The sequence below is a fragment of the Choristoneura fumiferana genome, chromosome 7 (genome assembly GCF_025370935.1).
Source record: "Choristoneura fumiferana chromosome 7, NRCan_CFum_1, whole genome shotgun sequence".
Lineage (NCBI taxonomy): Eukaryota > Metazoa > Arthropoda > Insecta > Lepidoptera > Tortricidae > Choristoneura > Choristoneura fumiferana.
The window spans coordinates 14,039,234-14,065,246 of NC_133478.1; the positions used below are offsets into that span (position 1 = coordinate 14,039,234).

The window sequence follows — 26,013 nt, forward strand, 5'->3', positions numbered from 1 at the left end:
TTTCAAATCAATGTTCTAAATGTAAAAGGTTTAATTGCTTGCATACTTACTCTTTGATAACATAAATATAAAATAAAATAATAATATAAAATTACTGCTTTAGAAAATATTTTTCGTTTTCAATCGGTTTCGTACCCGAACGAAGGGATTTTCGTAGTTTAGTTTTTTACTAAAATCAATGCTAATAAATGCGAAAGTAACTCAGTCTGTCTGTCTGTTACTCTTTTACGGCTAAACCGCTGAACCGATTTAGATGAAATTTGAAGACCATGATTGGAGACATTTTGGGAATAAGACTTTTCTGGAATTCCAACGTTATAAGAAGGCGGATATTTTGAGGTTGCTGACATTTTGAGAATAAGCCCTTTCTGAAAAGCGAACATTATACAATAAAACTGTCGTTATTGGAGACAGACAATTTTAAATAGCTGACATTATGCAAAAGACGTGTTTTAAGAATTTGGGTTGGGATTGTACGTTCCCACTCCGTGGAAGGAAACATCTGAATAAAAAATAACCTATGTGTTATTCCAGGGATCCAGCTAGCTACATACAAAGTTTCATCTAAATCTGTCCAGCCGCTTTAGCGTGAAAGAGTAAAGCCGCATTCACATCGCATCCTGTCGTGTTGTGTCGTGACGCATCAGAACGGTATCGGTTTCATACATCAGAGAGAGAGAGAGAGAGAGATACAGAGAGCATCACAACACACCACGACATAAATGTGAATGAGGCTTAAGACAAACAAGCTCAAAAACTTTGCATGATAATTTTAGGACCATATTTACACGCGACATTATTAATTTCCAACTCCGTTACCAGTGTTGTCTACTCTACTCTAAAAAAGGGAATTATTTTGCGACGCAAACAAACAATAGTTTATTCTCAGTACATAATTTTATTAATGGATATGTACAAAGACAAAAAGGATTTTAGGACAAATAATAATTTGGTAATAACTCTCAACAATAGCAATAATATTAATAAAGAGTGGTGTTTTACAAGCCGGAAAAAATATCAACAACAACAATAATTTGTTTACTTAAATATAGTTCGGAGATATCAACCTAGAGCTAGAAAAAGCAAGCAATGGTGTTACCACTATTAAATATAATGAATTAATTACAGCGTCCATTACACACCGTATAAAAGCAATACGCCATTCGGTATGAATTTTAAAATATTTATTGGTGGCAACAGTGGCAACACCCAAACACGAGCCACAAAACAATTTCTTAAAAACAAAATTAAAATACGATGAGAAGATTTTTTTAACCATTCTCATTTCAGAAAACCAATACCGATTAAAACTAAATAATAACAGTGTTACATAACTTAAATATAATAAATAAGGTAAAAATTATTTTGCTTCACGATTACTTGTAAGCCGCAACAATTTTAATATCATATCGATATAACGTTTTTTTAAAAGACATTTCGTATACTTGAGCAATTTAAAAATGTAAACATTCTTGATTGGTTTTCTAAATTGTTCAAGCTTACGAAACGAAAAATATAGCACACGATGTAAACAAATCGCAATGTAATGTATCACACATATTATAATAAGTAGCATCTACCAGCAAAATACTACTACAATTAGGTACTAATTATTGCTGTAAAGTTTTATCTACGTTCCTTATACCACCGAAGGAAAGGCTAGTTAGTCGGGGAGACGCCGTCGCGCCACGGAAGATAGGACCCTAAAACATTCTGTTTATACATCTTAAAATATCCACCGATACCTCTTGATGTACAACTATTATCTGCTATTGAAGTAAATTGATTGAAACCAAGCACATGGGCATCCTCCCCGACAGAAAGTTATCTATGAGAAATAATGAGTAAGATGGAAGACGCCTCTAAATACAGCAAAATTGTATGTATTTATATTTAGCATTAAAACACATTACTATATCACTTATCACCTAATCTATGCGTTACATAGTACATTTGATTTATGTAAATACATTCAAATTATTTGAATTTGATTGTTACACGGTACAACAGTATTATATTTTGGCACAGCTACCATCCCTTGCCTGCTGCGAAGCGAAACGAATGTGAGAAAACAATATAAATTATTTATTTTATTGGTTTAAAATTTATAATACTTACGTCGCTAATAGAAACGGTTGTTTTTAACTCAGTGCGTCTGAATTTGTTACAACCCTTTTTATAAACAAATAGTGAGGCAGTAAAATGATTTCCCTGTGGCAGTTTAACTACCCCTTTTTCTAGTGACGTAATCCTATGTGAAAGCGAAGATTAGTGTGACTTTAAGTAAGGGTGTTAGGCGGTATTGAGTTAATTATTATTAGGCGCTCATTAGCTGAACAATTTTTCAAAAACATTTTACTTTTTATGTAATTTTTTAACAAAGTATAGAAACAAGTTGTTTTGAAAATGTTAGCAAAACACGTCATTTACCATAGTATCTTTGGAAAAAAAAATAGCTGATCAAAAATCCACTGAAACACCCTTACTACAGAAAGTGCATCACAAGCCTAAAAGTTATTTTTTAATTTAAAACCAAGAAAATCCTGTATAAAAAATGAGATGCGACGTAAAATGTCCGTTTTATTATGTCCATATAAATAAATAGGTAACATGAATAAGTTTTCTACAACTCGGGGCCCGTGATATCGAAAATTTATTCATCATTTCACTAATAAATAATATTGCTTCATCACAAATCAGTCATTGCTTCAGTCTAGTAATATTTCTATGCATAACTTTTATATTTCTTTCATAATTAAAACTTAAAACAACTAAAAAACCAAATATACGTACGTACACGTACGTTACAAAACTTACAACCACTTAATTTATAGAAACAAATACGATAATTAGTGATATTTACTGGCGGAGTGCCAAGTGCGTAAGCCCAAGTGAAATAGTATCTTATATCCTATCTGTAGAGTTATCACATGCACATGTTATCATTTAGTTGGTGTATTCTATTACTCGATCCTCGCCCTACCGATGGAAATAAGGACGTTAAATACAAGCCAGAATTTAGTCCTTTCATGTCTCAACTGATATTGTTTAGTGCTGGGGTCGGCAACCTTTTGACAGACATGGGCCACATAGTGAAAAATAGGTAAAATCGGGCCGCACTTGTAAGATAATTTTGTACCTAATAGATATCTACCTAGGTATCTATTGTAGGTAGGTACTATAAGTGATATTAGAAAAACAGTCGCGGGCCGCAAGGAAATAGGTTTCGGGCCGCGCGTTGCCGACCCCTGGTTTAGTGTAGTAATGTTTTTAGATTGAGTATTAGTCGGTTCATTTCTCCCTAACACAGTACGATAGAGTATAAACGCGAATAGGCACTTAAAATCTGTTAATTATGATTTGTCCCCACATATTATATCCTCACAAACAAAGCACTCTAAGAGATCCACCCACACACGACTCGATTGACATGAACAGTATTTTGAGGTCTTTGTAAAATCATCTGCTTCTTAGGCTGCGTTACCACCAAAGATGTGCGGTGCGAGGAATGTGTTTGTCATGAACCAATAGAAATACTTCATTTACCTTAGACGACCAGATGGCCTAGTGGTTAGAGAACCTGACTACGAAGCTTGAGGTCCCGGGTTCGATTCCCGTGTCGGGGCAGATATTTGTATGAAAAATACGAATGTTTGTTCTCGGGTCTTTAGTATGTATTTAAGTATGTACCTATCTATATAATTATACTTATCCGTTGCTTAGTATCCATAACACAAGCTTTGCTAAGCTTACTTTGGGACTAGGTCAATTGGTGTGAATCGTCCTGTGATATTTATTTATTTATTTACCTATCCTCGCTTCGCGCAGCTCTAGTGGAAACAGCTCAGCGGAGCGATGATAGGTAAATGAAGCATTTCTATTGGTTCATAACAAAGACTTTCCTCGCACATCTCTGGTGGAAACGCAGGTTCTAATATCAAGGATTCTTTAGTCAGCATCAAATAAAAAAGAAGATAGTGGTACAAGATATGAACGGCAAACTCTTATTTTCATTTCATTTTCAGCTTTGCTGTAATAAAATGAACGGAACTTAGCGAGTGGCTGTCCTTATAAAATTAAAAGCACAGTGAATAATACTTTTCCTCACTCGCAATCCATTGCTTTTTGAATAGAAATTATAGTTACGACGCTACCTTAGTTAAATTATAGCTGTCTGTGTTCAGTCCGAACGATTATTTAATGGTGACTTTTAAATATTGCTTACGTTTATTTTTGGCGGTGACACAGTGAACAGAAAGGAAACATGTTGTGAGTAAAATCAACTATTTCAATTGGAAATTACGGGAATATTGCAGAAAACAAGCTTCTTGAATACCATAAGCGGACCAGTGTCGTACAACTATAAGTATTCTGCGTATTACTCGAACAGAGTTTGAGAGAATATTGTCAGATGAATGACAGACACTGCACATTTTTTACAGGTAAAGCAATAATACCTGCAAACCTCCAAAGGATACCGGTAAGTATATTAACTTTTTAAATACATAAATTTCTCACAAAAGCCCCCCATAAAAGACCCGCGTGGTTCTTCCTACACAATAATTATTATTTCATTCCATCAAAATCTTGGACTTGGTAAATAGAACTAGGTATTATGAAGACATAATATCTCGCTTATGGCTATTGCACTATTTCACAAATATTATATACACACTTAGGTAAAAGAATGCTACCGTTACCAGGGTTCAATGCGACTTCTACGCAAATAGAAATATAGCATTCTTATTTATTAAGACGCGCATTGTGCTAATAGCATCCGTTCAGATCACATAATAACTATGAAGGTAGGTTTATCACAATAGTACTTCTATTGCTCATTTTTTCTTTCAAATAAATATTCATTATCATAACTTAACTTATTCAGCTAAAAATATCAATAAAACCGCAGACAAAGCTAAATAAATAGAATGCAAATTTAACTTAAAGCTAAAGTTTATCACATTTCCGTTATATTTTAGTTTTAATTTAGTGGTGCAACACCTTAAAAAGTAATATTCTCTTTATTATACTGGCAACATTTGGCATTGAACGAAATACTTTTAAAACAGACGGAAATGTGGTAACGCTTATTAAATTACCTCAATTATGATATATTAATATTTTCTTATAATTAATAATGAGTAATTACTAATAACCGGGACAAAACCTAAATGCATTTAAGGGAGTAACTAAGTTCCATTCTCTTTACAGATGAGCACTAAGAAGTTAGTATCACAACTATCACTATACTCGTCTATAATGCAGAGCTGTAATTATTTTTAAAATAGCACGAAACAACGAGAATTGCTATTTTAATATGACGTGATGTATTATATTACAAATTGGTTAAATTGAATGGAAAAATAGAGAGGTTCTAACTAGTGAGCCATTTCATACCTAAAGATAGTGGTATTATTCGATATCGAATCGATAAACAATACAACTCGGGCAGGGGTGGATTTCATTGGACTAGAGAATGGTAAACTTTTTTTCTATTAATTCACGCGGCATAATCGCGACAATTTAAATTTAAATACTTTAACGTTCTAAGAACTCATGAACCAACAATATACAATGATTGGTCATTACTCATCGATTTCATAGAGCTTTGCCCTAGCCGAACAGCTTTTTTTTTTGAGAAACGATATCATGTAGTTTCATATAAATATTAATCTTAGATTAGATTTCGTGATTACTAAAAAGCAAAAACTTGAGCAGTACAACATAATTAAAATGTTTCAACATCATAACAAGGCGCTTCGGCCAACTTACAAACGTACTATCGCCATCAGATATTCCGTAGGTAAAGGTCCTCAAAAACATTTGAAAAACGCTTAACGCACTGTACAGATTATATTTATATGTTTGACGTCCGCCACTTCGATATATACGATGGCAATTGTACAATAAAATACAATAAAATTATAAATTAGGCTATCATTAAACACTGTACTACCAGTGACGTATTTGTCGCAAAGTTGAATCTTATTATAAGGTTATGCATACTAAGTATGAATTATTTGCTATGATCCGATAAGTATTATAGTTTCAGATGTGTACATTACATATTTTTTGTTTGATATGGAGATTAATAGACAGTTTTACAGGTGAAAATTGAACAGTGTCACCACTAGTTTCACGCAACAGGTATCAGCAACTATAATTTTAAAATTATCTGCAATTATATTTGCCTTTTTGACATCCAGAAATAAATGAGGAAGGCATAGACGGCTGCATGCTTCTATAAAATAGAACTTGCTCGAACATCCGCCCATATTCTCAACTCGTTGGCAAATTAGTTTTTCGAAAATGATTTAATTACTAGTGGCAACATTTGGGTAGGTACCAGGTTCGCTCTTACCGAATCACGCGCGTCATTGTATGCGAATCGATCTCGTAGACTGATAGCGCAGTATCACCTAGGTTTTGCCGGACCGGCGGTCGCGAGGCGCGGGGCGCGCGCCGGCCGCCGGCGGGGAACGGCCGGCTGCGGTTACCGGGGAGACCTGCGCAAAAAAAAAAAAACAATTTGTAAGGGCTCACTCATATTATGGCCACCAGTAGTCGTCGCCAAACGCTACTACTAATCGAGTCTAGTCCAGTCAGACCAAATGGCAGCCACTGGTACCTGGATGCAGTCACCAGTGGTTGTCACTTGAGGTTAGAATAGAAAGCATTGGCGACTGTGGTCGTGTATGCGCGAGGGTTGGACGACAAAACGCTTGTGGCTCAGACGCGGCCACTCAAACGCTCGGTGTGAAGAAAAAAATGTATGAAGAAACGCGTCCACAACTTGAGGCGGCCACTAGTCGTTCTAATGTGGTCGCCACTAGGGCCCTAAGAAAATAATATACACCGTGTTTTTCTTTATTTCCGTTAACGAGACGGCTCAGTTAATTGATAGAAACTTGTGATTAACTTTTTGGCTGTACAAGTGTGTGTGTTACGTTACCGTTGCTAGCTGGGGGCGGGCTCGGGGCAGACGCCGGCCAGGTTGAGGAGCGCCTCGGCGGTGCGGCGCTCCTCGCAGCCGCCGCTGTACGAGTGTGTGTGTTACGTTACCGTTGCTAGCTGGGGGCGGGCTCGGGGCAGACGCCGGCCAGGTTGAGGAGCGCCTCGGCGGTGCGGCGCTCCTCGCAGCCGCCGCTGTACGAGTGTGTGTGTTACGTTACCGTTGCTAGCTGGGGGCGGGCTCGGGGCAGACGCCGGCCAGGTTGAGGAGCGCCTCGGCGGTGCGGCGCTCCTCGCAGCCGCCGCTGTACGAGTGCTCGTCGCGCGCGCACCGCGATATCACCAGGTGCGCCGCTGGAGGCAGCTGCAAACAAACAGACATTATGGAAAAAATGCTAGGATAAATAGTGGCCCATCTTAACTAGATGATGTCCTCCATGCCATGTCGCTTTCCTTCTTTTAATTGAGAATAAAATACGGCCTTAGGGAGTCTACCATCATTCACACGCACAAGGTGTCCGCACCACCTTAGCTGTCCTTTAATTCGTTCACTTTCACATATAAAGGTGCGGACATACCATTTACAACCCGACGCCAAGCCACGCTTGCACACGCCATCAACGCATGTCCGTACTAATTGGTCCCATACCGTATACATATACCTCGTTGAGTTTCTTGCCCGATTCTTCCCAACAGAGGTTTATGTTTTCGCATATAAGCTGAGAATTACGTAGAATTACAGCACTTGTCGCAGCATTTGACGACGATTTGTTCTCACGTCTTGAATGTTTAATATTGTATTTATCTATATAAGTATGTTTATCCGTTCCATAATACACATACAATACGTTCCACAATAGTATCCATAGTACAAGCTTGGCTTAGTTTGGGATTAGGTCAATTGGTGTTAAGTATCGTGGGACTATTTTATTTAAGATATTACTTGTAGGGTTTGTGGTATAGGAATTTGCTGTAGCACACAGTGTATAAACAGACCTGTTGCAAGACAGCCGGTCCGTATTTCATGGCGAGCACGGTGGCGGCGGCGAGGTACTCGTCGGCGCCGGGCTCGGGGCGCGCGCGCAGCCGCCTCGCCAGGAACGGGAACAGCTGCGGGTCCGGCGAGTTCTTGGCCGGCGCGGGCGCCTCCGCCGCTGCCGCCACCGGCGGGATCGGCTGCCGCCCGAACGCCTGGACAATCGGACATTTTAAATATTGACTATGCCTTCCAAGCAACTGTTGCTTGAAACTATTTGTAGGTTCTAATCCTTATAAAAAATACCACTTTAACCATTTTTTCACACTATTCGATTAATATCGCTACATATTGTATATTATAATTGAAAATTGTTATTGTTTGTTTGTTTTTCGTCTTGCTTGCTGAGCGTATGGTTGGACGTGTCAGTTGTCAATGTCATGCACATGACATGCTTGTGTTGGTAGCGCTGACTTTAAACGGTCGCGTTCACAATAGACACGGTCCGGTCGTGCGCGCAGCTTGCAATGACGGCCTCACGGTCCCACCGGAAGACCAGCGCTAGCTCCTGAGCCGGCATTATGCTGAGGTGGGTCCGTTTCGTGAATTGTAACTGCTTTCCTTGTCTGTGTTATTTATTTATGTAATCGTTCAAGTTTGTTACTTTTCCGAATAAATGTATTTTCTTTCTTTCTTTCTTTCTTTCCTTCCAACTATGAAATCGTCTACGTAGCTACGCCAATTAACGAAGAACTGGAATGTCAAGCGTGCTGTAACGTCCATCCCACTAATTTAATATATAAAATTCTCGCGTCACATTGCAATGTTTGTGAGCAAATGCCTCCGAAACCGAAATTTTTATGACTTTTGTTTTGTATATTCGGTAGATCTGAGAATAGGACCGTGTGGTGTCGGGTTAGAATAACACCTCTTCATTTCTTCCGTGGATGTCGTAAGAGACGACTGAGGATATTAGGTTTAGGTATACCATAGGCGACAGGCTGGCAACCTGTCACTATTGTACCGTTTCTGTCAAACTTAAAACCTAAAATTGCTAAAAGTGGCTCTGAAGCGGTATTGTTTGCTAAAAAACCTGAATTCAAATAAAAAAAAAAACGCATTCAAATCGGTCCGGTCCACCCGTTTAATAGGTACGGTGCCACAGACAGACAGACACACATAGCGGTCAAACTTATAACACTCCTCTTTTTGCGTCGGGGGTTATAAATATCCTATAAGTATACTTAGAACACACACACAACCATCACGCCTGTATTCCCAAATGGGGTACGCAAAGCACACGAAACGTTACCGCTTCGGAGCAACTTTTAGCAATTTTAGGTTTCAAGTTTGACACAATCGGTACAATAGTGACAGGTTGCTAGCCCACAGCAAATAAATAAAATAAATAAATAGTAAATGTGCACAGTTTTGACAAACCTGTAATAAAGTAGACCGGTGCTGGGGATCGACCGTCCAGAGAGACCCCTTACCGAGCCCTGGCGCGGCTGCGACCTGTGGAACAAACTTGACATTATAGTATTTCTCAAAACAGTGTCCCGTCATGAAATTAACAAGAAATCAGTTTTGTCAACAAATTATTAACACTAAGGACGAGATCATAAAACAAACTGCATAAAACATCCAAATTTTTTGACGTCATGAAAACTTCACGAAATCATGTGAGGAAAAAATCGTAATTTTATATTGGAGAGATCCACCAACAAGGCCTATCTGACTTTTTATCACCTTTACCACAAAGTGTAGTATTATATTTAAACACAATATTACTTATTTTTTGTGTTGAAATAGTGACAGATTTTTTTTTTATAGGTGGACAACTTTTTGAGAAATATCATTATCGTTCACGATCACTATCATTTATAAAGTCAGATTGAAACGTTATTTGAAATTTATTGTATCAGGCATTTCAGGCAGTCCATATCAATGGACTATAAACAATTACTTTGCTCGCTCGTACGATAGCTACATTTATGCAACAAATGTGTGTTCACGCAGCTCCTCTGCCTTCACGCTGTAAGAAAGAACACACTCACACATTTCACAAAAGCCCAATTATCAATACCATCACACTACGATGACGCGTTTCAAAGTCAACCAGCGTCCATCAACAGAGCAACACAACCGTTCACCATACTACCAGAAGGGTGGACTGGTCTGGTGGTGTGATGGTGGTGATAGTTGGGTTTGTGTGATTTGTGAGTTCTTACAGTATGAAAGGTAGAGGAGCTGCATTAATATACATTTGTTGCATAGACGTAGCTATCGTTAGGTTGTGGGTGAGCAAAGTAATTGTGTATGGGCATTGAAAATAAAAAGTGTACCCTCTCTTTCTTTTTTTTTCAATTTCGGAATAATATGGTTTTTTCTACTCAGAATCTAAAGTCAATCGGTTCCGATGGTTTAAAATAATGTGCCAATCAAAAATGGCAGTTTTGTGACGTTCTTTTTTTCATACACGGTGTGGGCGTCACAAACTCATAAAATTTATATGAAAAATTAAATACATTTTGAAAGAAAAGGTACACGTTTTTTTGAAAACGCCCTTGTAGTTCATTGATGAGCCCATCAGTATTTGCGGGCACAATACACACCTTATGGAAGCACTTGTTCAACGATAGATTATGCCGCACGCTGTTCTTCCATCCCTGCGGCGCATGTCGGAAGTACGGGAAGTGCCGGACGATCCACGCGTAGATCTCTTTGACAGGCAGCGCGCGCGCCGGCGCGGCTTCGATAGCCATAAAGATGAGGCAGGAGAAGGAGTAGGGGGGCTTCGTGTGGGCGGCTGGCGGGGAGGGGGGCGCCTTGCACGGCGTGCGGGGCGGGGACGCCGCGCGCGGCGCCGGGGGCGGCGTCGATGCCTCCGTCTGACGAGAGAATGAAGGGTTAAGTTTGGTAAATCAAGAGTGACTGTTGAAATAGGTGGCGCTACAATGGAAAGTAGGTAAATTTAATCACTTATTTCGGGCAACATGGCATATGCACACAAAAGTATAATAAATAAAAATCAAAATTATTAAAAATTGTAGTGTGTTCCAATGCTGGGCAAAAGCCTCCTTTTTTTCTTCCGTTCGTTTCTACTTTTGGCCAATGTGGAACGCACTACAAACTAAAAAGAGGAAATATACATAAATATTTATGTAATGCGTGCGGTACGTAGGCAAAGATCGGACCGCAGACCCTTACAAGTAATTGTCACCAAATGTATCCAAAACTGACAGAATTTATGGAGGTACAGCGAGAACCTATTTATAGATAATCTATACCTTTCGCCGCCTAACTTTGCCTAAAAGTTAATTGCCACGACTAGTACCACAAAAACTATAAAGGTATAATTCCAATAATTGAATAGGCACTATACCGTTAAGCGATTCGAACACAATCCGGGAGTAACGTAAAGACGTCGCATAAAAAATTTATCTCAAAAATGCGTCAAAACTGAGTATTAAGTAATGAACTTTTAGGTAGATTTATATGGCGCGTGGTATAGGAGAAAAATCGAAATCGGTGCTGTCAACAAATGCTGAAAAAATATTTTTTTTTGAGTAAATAATGTGGTACTTTTCGTAGTTACACAAAATGGCCGAATAGATGGAATACCAAATAGTAGTAGTAGTGGCATCTCTAATCTAAACATTCCGTCTAAGACATCTCCTGATTGATACGTGTTAAGTGCATCTGAAGTTGCATTTATGAATTCGTACTAATCATAATTCAACATCCAAACATTGTTAAAGCTTTTACAATAGATCTATCTGCCATCTGTCACGACAAGTCTGTATTCAAGTCTGTTAATCCAGAATGCACGAGCATTCCTGTTTGAGCTTACGTAACCAAGTTAAGTTAAACTGACAGTGAATTGCTACGCTTCACACATGTTTAAATATTGACTCTGTCAACACACAATGTCGCCTACGTAAAAACGAAAACGAAACCGCCGACTCAATGCCAGTCGGTAGTGTACCGAGTTGATCCACTTTTGAGATTTTAGGTAACCTCATTTCGGTCTGCGATTGACAACAGTTTCGTTTTACATCCAGCATAGAATCATATTTCTGGCGATCGAAAGTAAATCGATCGAAGTTCAATTGTGCCAATCAATCATGGACCAAATACGGAATATGCAAGCATGGGTCACAGTTCAGTTAGTTCGATGGCACATTACTTAACTTACCATTGGAAATCTGCATAAAATAAATTATAAGAATTACAAGCTTATACTTTTATACTACTCTCGTGAAAACGGTAGTTCACTATTCTGTAGGAATTTACGTTTGCCGTACAAAAGGAATATCCAGTCCAAATTTTCTAAATCTACGGCCAGTGAACCGACCCATAGTTGTTTTGGCTACGGGTGTATTAGTCAGTAAAAACGGTTTTACAACTAAAGAAGATGGAAGGCACATTATTCCCTAATACAACCCTTGCCAAAGTAAAAGTTTAAAATTCATAGTCTAAATGGGACCAACCTAACCGCCTGAAACAATAACAAAACAAACTAGCATGCAGTTGTTTCTAATCATGTTTAGAATAACAACGGTCGTTATTGTAATTGTGTCAATCACAACTACAATTACACAATCAAGTAAAAACTTACCTTTATTATGACTTGGCTGCCGATCATTTTTGTGTCCTCCACGTCACCTTTGGTTAAATTGATTCCTGCATCAAGAAACATTAGGTATTATTTTTTGAGATAAACAGCGTCCCATTCATCGTCTCGTTTTTTTGCGTTGTTTTTCTCAGTCACGTACATGAGACAGGGGCTTTTGGATGACAAGCGTTTTCTTTTGAATAAACTAGCTGGATTTCGTCTTTTTTGTGTCCAAGTGGCCAATACTTAGTATCATAAATTTATAAACAGAAGCCTAAAACTATTAGTTGAGTAAATTTATCCAAAAAGTATGCAACTGATTGAGACTATAACTTTTATTAAAAGTGAGAAATAGTGATGTAACGAATTTCACACTCTTTTCAATATTTGAATTAAATTCGCATTCGCAAATGATTGACTATCAAAAGTAAAAAAATCTGTCAATTACCCGTAATAAATAAATGGTATGACCTATTTAAAAACAATAGACAGACGCAGCTTTAAACTAGAACTTCACTGAATAGGAAAAAAAATGTTATGAAAGTTAGGACTGAAAATTTTTAGAGATCTTTAAATAAGAGTATGAACCTCCGTTTTTGACTCTATGCATGAAACTACCAAATTTACAACTACTCGCAACTAAAACACAAATTTTTCTTTGACTTAATAAAAAATCCGATCTAAATTCCTATATGGATAATTAATTAGTATCCGCGAATATTAGAGTTAATCCGGACAATTTAGTCATAAAAGTAGTGGTCAAATTACAAAAATCCGACAAAGCTGAATTTTGGTGGAGGACTTGGGTACACCATTAGGAATAAAATGTCAAAGGTCGCCATCGGTCCCATGTCAAAGGTCAAGATTTGAGGTTTTTTTTTCGAATGGATATTCTTAGAAAACAAGTATAAGGACCATTTTTGTAGATAATTTTAAGATTTATAATTTGTGCCTAGGCTTTCTGATAAAATTTACCGTTTACGAAAAAAAATCTCAAATTTTGATCTTTGACCCCAAATAACTTTTTAAGCACACATGGGATCAATGGGGACTTTTGACACTTTATTCCTAATGGTGTACCCAAGGTCTCCACCAAAATTTAGCTTTGTCGGAATTACATAAAATGTCTATATTGACCGTAGTAAGTCGGATTATTTACATTCATCATCATCAAACCAATGAGCGTCATTGCGCCCTGTCCTCGCTAGATTCACATTCGTATTTCCGAGATAAGGGACGTACGTTACATCACCTGTGTTAATGTATATTTTATAACAAAGCATAAATATAACGTACGACAAAGGCGAGGGCATTTCGATAAATATTCTCAAGAGTATCTCAGTTGCTTGCGTACCGAATCGACGTCTTCCAATAGTTCGTAGACGTCGCCGCTCGTGCTAGCCGTTGCTAATGCTAGTTTAATCACCTCTGAGTAGGTTCCTGTCTTGCAACCAGCTGAGGCTCGTCAGGTCGTCGTCGTGGTCCGCTGGTGGTAGGTTACCGGCGTTGCCGCCGCACGCCACTCTGAGCAAAAAAAAAACCATTTTTAAACCGACCCTACTAATTTTCGTTGAAATTATTTATTAAGCGTTACCTTTCCATATTTTGGACAAACGGTTTACTTAATCGAAAAAGTTTTTGAGAAACCTTACTATCTTTTCAAAAGAGCTGTCGAACTATGTGCCACACGTTCATGCGTGTTAAAAAAAGTGGCCCCCCCTATAAATATTTATTTTTGTAATTTAACTACAGAACTAAATAGCGGCTATGACAAGACATCTGTACTTCAAATTTCATTGATATACATCTTGTAGTTTTCGAGTAAAATGCCTGTGACATACGGACGGACGGACAGACAGACACACAGACGGACTTGGCGAAACTATACAAGTTCCGTTATTGCCATTTTGGCTCCGGAACCCTAAAAAGGCCTTTAAATAAGTTTCGTTCCAAGTAGTGATGCTGCTTTTCAAATCGCAATATCTCAACAAACCTTTCAGATCGCATGCTACCTCTTGTCTTGTTACATTATAATCTCAATAAACTGACGTCTTATCATTATCACCACGCAATATTACCTACTAACCCACCGAAATTGATAACATACCCTTCTGTTACGAGTAGAATTTCATGACGGATTTTGGCATTGATTGATAATGCCTCTTAGCCCAAATTACACGCGACTATTTCAAAGATAATGTCAATCCAAAGAAGGAAGTCTCCTTATAGTTTTCCATATCTGACAACGAATTTATCTGTGACGAACTGCAACATTTCCAGCGTCACGTGAACGTACGAACGACAAAAATAGTTGTAAAAAATAACTGGCATCTCAAACTTGAACTTTAACATTATTATCAAATAGGGCTACTCATAGCTCAAATAGAGATTGAGCAATTGTTATTGAATTAATACAAGAAATAACACTGTCAATGGCAGTGTGTGCAGCTTAGGTAAATGAATATACTTATTTCAGTAACGGCGTAAAGATTGGGGGAAAAAATATATAAATTATAATTATTACCCAATATTTAAATTATATTACGAAGTTAAATAAAATACAAATGATGTAATGATCCCGAATATATTTCTCCAAATGTAATTTTTATAGGTTTCGATTCAATAACATGAAAATTATGTGGAAAATAATGATAAATTTGTCAAATACTGTAATATATTTTATAAAATAAATAAGTGAAACAGTATTCATCAAGAATAGAGTAAGTCATTAATAAATATATGGTGACTGATTATGATGAAGTATGCTCTGTAAATCTATTATCTATAGGTGTCTGCACTTAAACTATGAAGATATCATATGATTATATTCATTCAGTTGCACTGCTGTGCTAACGGTACTTCCGAATTATATTTTCATCTCTTTTTTTTAATACTTATATGACAAGCAATTGTAGTATTGTGGTAGGATATTATCATATAAACCTTACGCAAGGTGCACGTAGCAATAGTAATAACACACATACAGATAAATAAGTATGAACAGTCAACTACGTATGGCGGGTGATCTCATGATGACTGCAGTGGACTCATTCTTAGTATGCATACCACCTATTCGTATCACTTAATGACTAAATATTCAGTTTACTTTCTGATCTTTTGCTAGTTCTAGCATTCCATATTTTCGGACGCGACGAATTAGTATGTAGTTTAAAACTTGATCCTACAGGAACCATACATTATTTCGGGATAACCTATATGTTAATCCAGAGTATATATTACCTGTATGCCAAACTTCATGCAAATCCGTTCAGTAGTTTTGCGTGAAAGAGTAACAAACATCCAGTCATCCATCCATACAAACTTTCGCGTTTATAATATTAGTAAGAAGTAAGATAAGACACATATACATTCCTCGTTGGTTCCACGATCAAACAGTAGAAACCGGTTGAAACAGGAAATAAATATTTCTATAAATAAGCGAATTTCCATTAAAATAAGCGACAGTTACGTAGAAAATAGCGCCCTCGTTGAATTCATATTCTTTACGTGGTAGCAACAGTGGCAGTCGGTGGTGGTGTTGGCAGTCGTGGTGGCTTAGTGGTTTGATTCCGTTTTACCTATGGTCTCTCTACAGAAGAGGACTTCGAGGAGGAGGAGGAGTCGAATGAAGTCTAGCACACTTTAGACAAAACCCAAGTTGCATTAGTCGTCCTAGATTTTTGAAATAATTTTTTTCAACTACTAGGTACTATTCCAAGATTAATGTGCAGAATGTCTTGTTTACAGTGATACGTCAGTACCTCAGCATTAAGTCGTAACGGACGATTGTAGAGCTCCATTGCCATTGGCTGTGATGTCATGTCTAAGATTGTACCGAAATTAGACTGAATTGATTTCCTTTTTTTAAGTCAGTTAAAAATGGATCCGTATGAAATAGTCCATATGAAATAGCGAAAGTCTTATTTGCCAATAATCTCGAGTCATGGTCACATGGTCAGTCGGTCAGCACTCGGTTTACACAAGATCGTAGTAAACACTGATAAGGGACGGTAATGTTTCAATATCATGCATGTCTCAGTTGTCTTTTGTTGTTCTTACTTTACTTAAGGAGATTTTGGCAGAAATTACCAAGTTCGCTAGACAATGTTCAGTAAAACAATGTTAAGTCTTTGAAAAGCATACATCTATGCATACCCTGCTGCTTGGCTGCTGTAAACTTTTTGACATCAACACACGCACTTATTGACGTAAGTACGAAAAATCAAACTAATTATCCTCTTTCTTGCTAACAAAAGTGTGTTCATCGAATGTGGGGTAATTGTAAGGTGACATTCACTTGTAATTTGGTCTCAGATAAGGTGTTATCTGGTTTGGGCGCCAGGACGGGCCTATCTCGAGATAGTGTCACGCTGTTACCAACACGTGTATCAGTTGCGTGTCCGATCGGAGAGATACTGTTGATATAATGTTGTACTTAATGTTTACAACTGATTAATAAAGGTTGTGAATGCTGTTACAAGTACTTTAGGCCTTTCAAATAAAAGTGCGCTGTTGAACAGTTTGTTTTTGTTTAAGTGGGTTCTTAGTTCTGCTACTCGATAACAGGTGGCGTTTGACTCGGTTCAACAATCCCACAAACAGTTGGTCAACTTGCTACTAACCTTCTCATCATCTTAATACGCAGCTGCGCAGGTTGCACCAGCTCATGGTCTGACCGAATATTTTATAATCATCGATTTTATTAATGCCTTTTGAAGTAGCATTCGATCAGTCACATCAGCGCGTGATGTACGCGACCACAAGCAACGCAGTAGTTCCTCTCTCTAATACTAGATGGAACTAGAATCGTTATGAAAACTTGACAAACTTACGCAGGCTGCGCCACTTCATGATCTGATTCGTCGCTAGCGTCCTCAATGTCGTCAAAGTTGTCGATGACTCTTCCTGAGACCTCCAGACGCCGCAGCGACCTGCCGCTGGAGGCGACATGCCGCGCGATCTGACGTATCAAACGGCGGGGGAGGGGGAGGGATGCGCGTGCGGCCCGCGCCGGGGAACCACCTCGCTCACCGCGCATTGGCGCCATCTGTTGGTGCAAAAAATAGTTTAACTAGAACACAAACAAGAATATTGTCCCCTCCCTTATCGTACAAGACTTTAACACAGTTGCATTAAGTTTCAGAACAGGGGGCCGTAATGTCCAAAGCACGGGCACGCGCGATCTTTTTCACCATCTTTTTCTAACCTCACTCTTAACCATGTGATAGAAAGAAACGTTGAATGCGATAATGAGAGTCAGAGTCTGAGTGCGTTAGACAATATACTCGTAGCCTCTGTTTTTGCTGTACCGAATTCTGTACCTCAAAATGTTTCGTAGTAAGTTCGTTCCTACAGTAAATTCACTAAATATAGTTGAAACCAGTCCTAATATAGTGAAGAAATGCTGTCTTCAATTATTTCCGTGGCACCCACATTCTTAAACTGATCGGACCTGTCTTCTGTAATTATTATAAAATAAAAACTCTATGTAGATCAGCTAGCACTAAGCTGTCAGTTATTCTCACTAATGCACCAACATTGTACAAAATATTCAGCTTACAATTTATCCAACTAAGACTTGATATAAAGCCTTAGTAACGAGCGTAGCAACTTGGCTGTTTGTATTTGAGGAATCGTTGCGCAACGCTCATTCTTAGGCATCTATGGCGGATGGATTCAATCCTTTTTTCCTCAACATAGATATTAAAAAAATCTAGAAGATTCGACACATACCTACCTACTTGACCTGTATTTATATTCTGAGTAAGTGTACGAGTAAGTATGTTTAACAATAGTTAGCGATATTACCCGAGCGAATAAACTTTACGGAATGCATAACAAGCAAAGGTCGGCAAGGGCACAGCAAGCATCGATGCACCGAGAACAGAGTTCAATTAAAGTAGAACAATAGATCTACTAAATTAAACAATCCAGACCCTTAATTAGATTATGACGCAATGATACGTAGATAAAGACTAGGGCTAAATCTAGAACGTAACAGTGCGCGTAACAACGCCACAGTATACACCAGTAACCAATCTACAAACGCATGATTCGGTACCAACCAAGGTGCAAAAAAAAGGTGAAAAATTGTATTAGTTTAGCATGCATTACATTGAATATACGTCTGCGGGAGCGGTATTAACTAAATCAAAAAACGTTCAGCTATTAATTACCATTCAAATTCGCGTCTCATCACGCAACGTTTTACGTAACAAGGAAACGTTAAAGTACGTTTTTATGTTATTATCGTTGTATAGCATCGCGCGGCCTTGGCATAGTCAAGCTAAATAAACGCCGCGGCGTCTCCGCGCGTCATAATAGTTCAACTCGCGGCACAGTGACCGCACGCATTGTTGTAGGTGACACCAAATGGTTGCCGATGCACGTGTTTACATAAAGAGGTAATGGCATGCGAGTGAGACCGAGCGACAATGCCTTAGCCATGAATTGTGCTATTCGGCGTCGTAATAATTAAATAAGTATCTGTTAAAAAAAAAAACGCAAGCTTTTTTTGCTGACTGTACCTTTTTATTGACTGTGCTTGCCTTCTCACTCATCCAACCTACTAGGTAGGTAGGTATACCAAATTTGAGGACAATCCGACCATCCGTCTCTGGAAGTAGGTGAAAATGAACTTGCAAGATTTGACCCGAAAACAACAATAAACAGGGCAAGCTAAATAAATAAAAGCTTGTAAAATCCACATTGTAAGACGAGTGATAGAAATGCGATGCGTCTTAAGGCTCAGACTACGACAGTATAGTGTCGTAGTTTAAACTTAGCCCTAGTAAGTATGCTATTCGAAGCGCGACGACATTTTGGTGGAGAAACGTCTATTGTTAAAGTACTTAGTTATTAGAAACAATAGGGCTTCTGATTGCATTTGATTAACACATCGGATTGACGAATATTATTGAAAACGTTTAATTTTCATCAGTCTGGACCATCAGTCCGTCTGTATGAGAGGGTTACTTACCAGAATTATGAACAGAACTGATGCCAGAACGAGTGTCTGTGTAACCGATATCCACCAATGACTGTGAAGCTACAAAAAATATTTTTTCACTTCTCATGCTCGTAAAGTTCGTGTTTATGCTGTATCAGGGCGACATAAAATGAATTTTTATGCTCTAGTGCATATAATAAAATCTTCGTCTAAGACCAACTTTAGGCCAAGGTAATCAGGTGTCAACAGCCACAAACAAAAAAGTTTCTACATATTTTTTAAATAATTTTTAATTTATATAAACTAAAATCAATCAAAATAAATCAGTAAAATTAAAAAAAAAAATAGAATTATTATAATAATGCATAAAAAGTAAAAGGTACATAGAAAGTGAATTATTCGTTCCACTATTGCTATTTAATTTCCGGGCAATCTAAGTGAAAAGCAGTGTAAAACTCTAGCATTAAACCCATTTTCCCCTCGACGTGTCTATCCACCCTCGCCGTACAGGCTCGGGTGGCTATATGAATGGCTTGGGTAAAATGGCTCGTTTTATGCTCTTGTTGTACAATCTACTATTTTTCGGTGGTTTAAATTTTAATTAGCAGGGCGCAATTGCATAACAAATGACAAGCTAATAGTATTAGCGATTTTGTATTGAAATTCACTAATACTATTTGCTTGTAATTTGTTATGCAATTGGGCCCAGGTAGTTTCTATGAACTAAGTATAACTGAGCCGTCTATCAAAGTTAACAGTAACAGATATAAAGATAAAACGGTGTATAACTTGTAAAAAGTATTGAAGGAATAAACTCAAAGTGAAAATAGTCACTCAGCGGGACTGTAGCTCGCGTGTTCCCTGGTTCAAGTTCCGTTCAACTATTTTTATGCGTTATCTGTGTCTATAATTTCTCACTTCGACTGGAACACGTGCCTCCTATTGACCGTCAAATAAAGTCCACGCTTCGCATAAATATTATTCTAAAATCGCCACGCATGACAAATCATAAGATTCAAAAGAAATAGGTATATAATCAAGATAAGGCGCCCGCCGCGTTTTATAAGAACGTAACAGGTTTTTATACGCAATTTGTTTATAGATAAACTTGTCTTTGTGTCACCCAGTAACAGCCATAAACATAAATAAACAAAATAACTGTTAGTCCGTAAGAGATACCTCATGTAGACAGAGTAGAATGGCATATATAAAATAAGGAATATTGTGGGACAATTCAATTTATACCAAATTGGCTTAGTCATTCATAAACTAAGCAAAGCCAAATATGCCAGTTACAAAACTCGACCAGTGATCGAACCTAGGATCTAAGGGTTCAGTAACCCACAATACTATACTTGGTCGTCATGCCCGTTTTTAGGGTTCCATAGCCAAAATGGCAAAAACGAAACTCTTATAGTTTCGCCATGCCTGTCTGTCTGTTTGTCCGTCCGTCCGCGGCTTTGGTCCGAGAGTATCAGGGATGTTAGGCTGAGATGATGATGATGATGATGATGGAAAAGAAATCTCAGCAATAAACTAAAAAAAAATATCCAATATTTATTTTTGTTTAAAAACAGGAAAACTTCCAACAGGCTACCTGAACCATAAACAAAACATAACAAACACGTTACCAAATCAAAATAAACAGTGTTGATTGTATTGCCTATTAACTCCTCTAGTAGTGACATCACCATGCCAAGTACAAAGTTATAATAATAAGCTGGTTCTTGCATACATAAATAAGTGACTTGGAAACATTATTCTACTCTACAACACTGAAATTGGACTTTATAACGAAAACAATTAGGTTTAATATGAAAATGAGTTTGAACTTGAAATATTGAGAGACTGAATGATAAATGATGTGAGAAAAAAAGAAAAACAGTAATTATAATCACTAAATTGGTAGAAGGACCAGAAGATTGTAAAGTTTAAAACAATATTTTAACCCCTCGTATGCAGGAAGGGAACTAAAAAAAGTACTGACTTCTAGTCTCAACAGTTTTAATAAGCGCAAAAACCTGCTGATTTTAAAAAGATACATAAGATAGCCTTAAATTTGTCATGGATCTGTGTCTAAAGCATATGAGGGGTTAAGCATATTGTAACGAAGCAGTGTCTCTAAATTTTAAAGTATATTTTTTTAAACAATATAGTATGGTCGATCAAGAAACTGGCCGAGACAGGCCGAGGATCGTGCTCAGTGGCGTGCAACTGGAGAGGCCTATGTCCAGCAGTGGACTAAGATAGGCCGATGATGATGATGATGATCAAGAAAGTGCTTTACCATTTTTAATGACAGTTCCTACTTCAGAAATAAAGCAATAGCTGATTGTCATATTAACTTGTGAGTGAAAATAGGCTTTGAAGCGCTACAAATGACATTAAACTTTAGGGCGGTAAACCAATTTCTTGGTCGACTACATTTTTTTTAACTTCCAAATTTGCAATGATAGAAAAGGAATCCGTAAATATGCCTTCCTTGTTTATTACTGTGAAGACTTCCAAAATTGATTTTATCTTGTTATGAATTTGTTATGATCATAACAAATTCAGATAATTTCCAATAAATTACTACATTTAAGACTTTTATTTCCGTAACACATTGTTAGCAGATCATTCAAACATGATGGGAGAATCAACATTCCACTGTGTCACTTTTTCATGTTATGAATATGTAAGTAATGCATATCAATAGAGTAAATTTCTTAATACTAGATGGAAAATAATGAAGCGGGAAAGTACAGACTACCTTTGACACTGCAGAAAAGGTACCTTGGTAATATTAATAACATTGGAAGTTTTAAATTATCACACAGATAAGTTTTATTATCATTTCTGGCTACTTTAACAAAGATAAATCTGAGGTACCTATGTCTACTTGTATTATACATATTTGAGCTATCATTTTCATAAGATTGTGTGGCCTTGAAGTCTCTGGTACAGAAATAAAAATATGTTAATGTACAAGCCGTAAGAATAATTCATAGAGTTCACTCACTATTAGAATTTTGTTTTTACAGAAATTTTCCATGCCTCGCTGTTAGTCCAAAAATCTGGAGTAACAGTAAATTAAATTCATATAAAAATTCTACCAGCACATTTAGCTGCAGTGATCTTTGGATATATAATGGCATTTATTTACGAAAGATATGCTGTAGTAGAAACAAGAGCAATGCTTCCCAGTGACAATTAAATTTAGAACACATTTAGGAAGTTTAACGGTTAACTAGGTCACACAAAGGTCTGGCACTATTTATAGATTTCATCACCGCAGTGACACCACAGGGTACTGAACCCACCTACATTATAAGCAAACCACTGCTTTCTTGCATTAATATTTCAATCACCTTTTTAACACACCAACAAGGTCACAGGTCCAGGGCAAACAACAGGTAAATTAATTATGGAAACAACAAATACTCACTTTTTTAAACAGGGAGAATGAGGCAAACAAAAGTTCAACAAATTGAATACTTAATAAATTGACCATAAGGCAGTTAATTTGTTATGATTTCGACTCCTTAGCAACGCGTGTTTTACGCGAATAAGTGGGGTGGTGTGATATAACAAGCTTGGTGATATTCTGTTTATAGGGTCAGTAGTGGCGTCAACAGCGTTGCTAGGAGACTGGGGTCGGTGGCGACTGCGACCGCGTGCTCGCTGCGCCGTGCCCCCGACGACGTGGAAGCGCCGCGTGCATCGCACGTGCGACGGAGACGCGACGCGACGCCAAGGGCCGTTACATAACGCAGGGACGCGGCACCGAGCACCCGACCCGAGGACTCCACTCCACGAACACCCGTTCCATTTATAGAAGGAGCCAGCCGACCCGACTCCCGAACTATCCCGATCCCGACGCTCCTCATGCGTCCCAACACATTTTTAGAACCGAATGTAAACGATACTGTCCGCTCGCTCAACATAACATGATTGCGAATCGGCCCGGTGCAACGTTATACTCTGTTATTCCTTGTTATTCAGGGAACAAAATACAAAATGCGTAATAATAAATTCTTTTACGAAACGATGTCACGGGTGCCACTTTAACTTGGTAATATCAAGAAAGTTATTCTAAAAACGCTGGGATGAAGAAAATGCACTCACCTTTCAGAAAAATCCTGTTATAATCGCACTAATAAGAATTAAAATAACAAACTATAAAGCAGCATTCCGCGTCCTCCAAGCTCGTATCGTAATCAACACCCAATCAAACCATAAACTAAAGAGTAACCTACATATAAACATATGATTTGTATTTTTAAGTTCGGATACACGTTTTCAGTACGCAGATTTGTCATTACCCAACGTCAAAGTGACATTACGTGACGCCACATTGAAGCTTCTACGTTCCAATCAAGGACATCACACACGATCAGAGCCAACCAACAGAGACACCGACATAGATAGAGACACGAAACGGGTGTGCTATTCGAATGTAACTAATGGCACGCATGAAAAGTATATATTAAAACAAATCAAATTATTTTTTTATAATATGATAGGAGAAAACAAGCAGGCGGATCACTTCATGGAAAGTAATCACCATCACCCACCCACCCACGGATAGCAAATTATTTCCTTAATAAGTGGAATTGCGAATAAATTGCCGGTCTTCTCAAAAAATACTATACTCATATTTTATGGTCTGTCCCATAATTCGAGATACTAAAATGACGTTTCATGTGTTACCTGTTTTTTGCGTCTCATAAATAGTGATGTGCCGCAACCGGTTATCACCGAAAGATATTGTAGGTACCTATGTATGTATGTCGCAAAATATTAAGATATGAACGGATCCGTGATGTACTAAAATGTAGGGCACTTAGGACATTCTAGAAAAGGTAAAATAGGTCTAATAAAAATGCGACCGTTTTCGAGATATTTCGACTTTTTATAGATGTTGATGTTTAAGTTTCAATTTCATTCTTTGGCCTCTGTGTATAGATATTTGTACGTATTTACAACCATACACTTGTCGGCTTTGCTAAGAGGTTGACATTTCCGTTTTTTCCGAGGCGAAAGTATTTCTTCGCTGTGTCGTCTATGCGACGAAGTACTTGGCTACTCAGAGTCCATGTTTAATCCAACAAAACTCAACAAAAACAAAACCAAACAAAATTAACAAATAAGAAGTCTATCTCAACAAATTTAACAAATAACGTCAACAGCAACAATAACACGAGAAAACGCACTGATCACATCCGATGACAATACGAGTAAAGTATCGAAAATCGGTTGAATACCACTTGAATACGAAAAACATGAACAATGAAGTTGTGTGTTACTGAGGGCCTTATCCGGAATTCGAAAATCAAAGCTCGTACCGCAACGCCCCTCCCACCCCCGCACTAAATAGTAGTGTCAGAAGGACGGAACGACACGAACTTCGACTTTCAAATTTCGTAGTAGCCCAGCTGGCCCTAACTACGAAATGCAAAACTCGAACCCCGTATGTTGCCGTCCCGCTGACGCTTATCTTATTTAACACGCGAGTGAAAGGGACGGTGCCATACGAACTTCGTTTTTCTAATTTTGAAGTAGCCCCTCTGTATTATTTTTTACGTTGGCACTAAGTGATAAACACTGTATTTTTACCTTTGCTTAGATTTTATCACTTTATCGTAAAAGTGCATTTTATATTTACAAAATGGAAAGTAGAATATTGTATGCTATAATGTTATTTTTGCTATCGTAAAATATACATTTTATCGGTTATTTACGACACCGAAATCATGGAGCAGCACTGTTCCTTTTATGCTGGCCACATTATTTTTTCTTTTGACATTTCAGACTGTCATTTTAGTATCTTCATTTCAGGGACAGACCATAAAGATCGTTGAGTTGCGTCGGTCCTGTAATATGTTACAAGCACTTAGGTAATAGATGTGAAGTGGCTGAACGAAGTAGAACGGAGTTGTGCAAAATCAACCACTAGTAAATTTTTGCATATCCACAGAATTTTGAGTGCACTGCACTTTTGCGATGTTTGTATGGGGCAGGAGGGGGGAGGAGAGGGCGTGATCCTATGGGGGAGCTTATGTGTGGGAACCCCTACTATAGTGATGTGGTCACCTCTGCGCATAATACTTAAAGGAATATGTACATTTATGAATAAATAAAGCGTTCGTTGATTGTTTTAATGTAGTCTACAAAGATCACACTATCGAAATTCCACTCGTTTTTTTTGGCTTTACTTGATCACAACTTCGACCACGTGACCTCTGGGGAAAGTCGACAAGGTGCAGTATAGCGGAGGCTTAATTACACGTTGTTTTATTTATGCCAATATTACATACCTTTGGGTTAAGTATCCAAACGTGTTGTCCATGACTTGCCATGACAGCATTTTGCAAATCAATGAAAAATTCGCAATTTGTCCGTAACATTTGAAACTTTGAAACTTATAATTTTGATTAAGTATTATTGTAAAATTCAGAATTAATACTATAGTGGTATGTAAAAATGTCTTAACGGAAAAAAAGAAACGTCTAGCAACACCTTCAAAATATAAAAAAA

General features: G+C 37.8%; 1 protein-coding gene across 2 annotated transcripts; it reads right to left on the minus strand.

Moving 5' to 3' along the window:
* Positions 1–878: 878 nt before the first annotated feature.
* Positions 879–24,976, minus strand: LOC141429762 (forkhead box protein J1-like). 2 transcript variants are annotated; one of them, XM_074090268.1, is made up of 9 exons: positions 23,602–24,976; positions 17,378–17,592; positions 13,972–14,069; positions 12,549–12,613; positions 10,543–10,818; positions 9,368–9,442; positions 7,948–8,142; positions 6,953–7,315; positions 879–6,506 (listed from the first exon to the last, which is right to left on the minus strand). In XM_074090268.1, the coding sequence occupies exons 2-8, from the start codon at positions 17,590–17,592 to the stop codon at positions 7,178–7,180; spliced, it is 1,062 nt and encodes a 353-aa protein (XP_073946369.1). In that variant the 5' UTR covers positions 23,602–24,976; the 3' UTR covers positions 879–6,506; positions 6,953–7,177. The 2 variants fall into 2 exon arrangements, with proteins under 2 accessions (XP_073946369.1, XP_073946368.1); XM_074090267.1 differs by lacking the exon at positions 23,602–24,976 and adding an exon at positions 22,922–23,097.
* Positions 24,977–26,013: the final 1,037 nt, after the last annotated feature.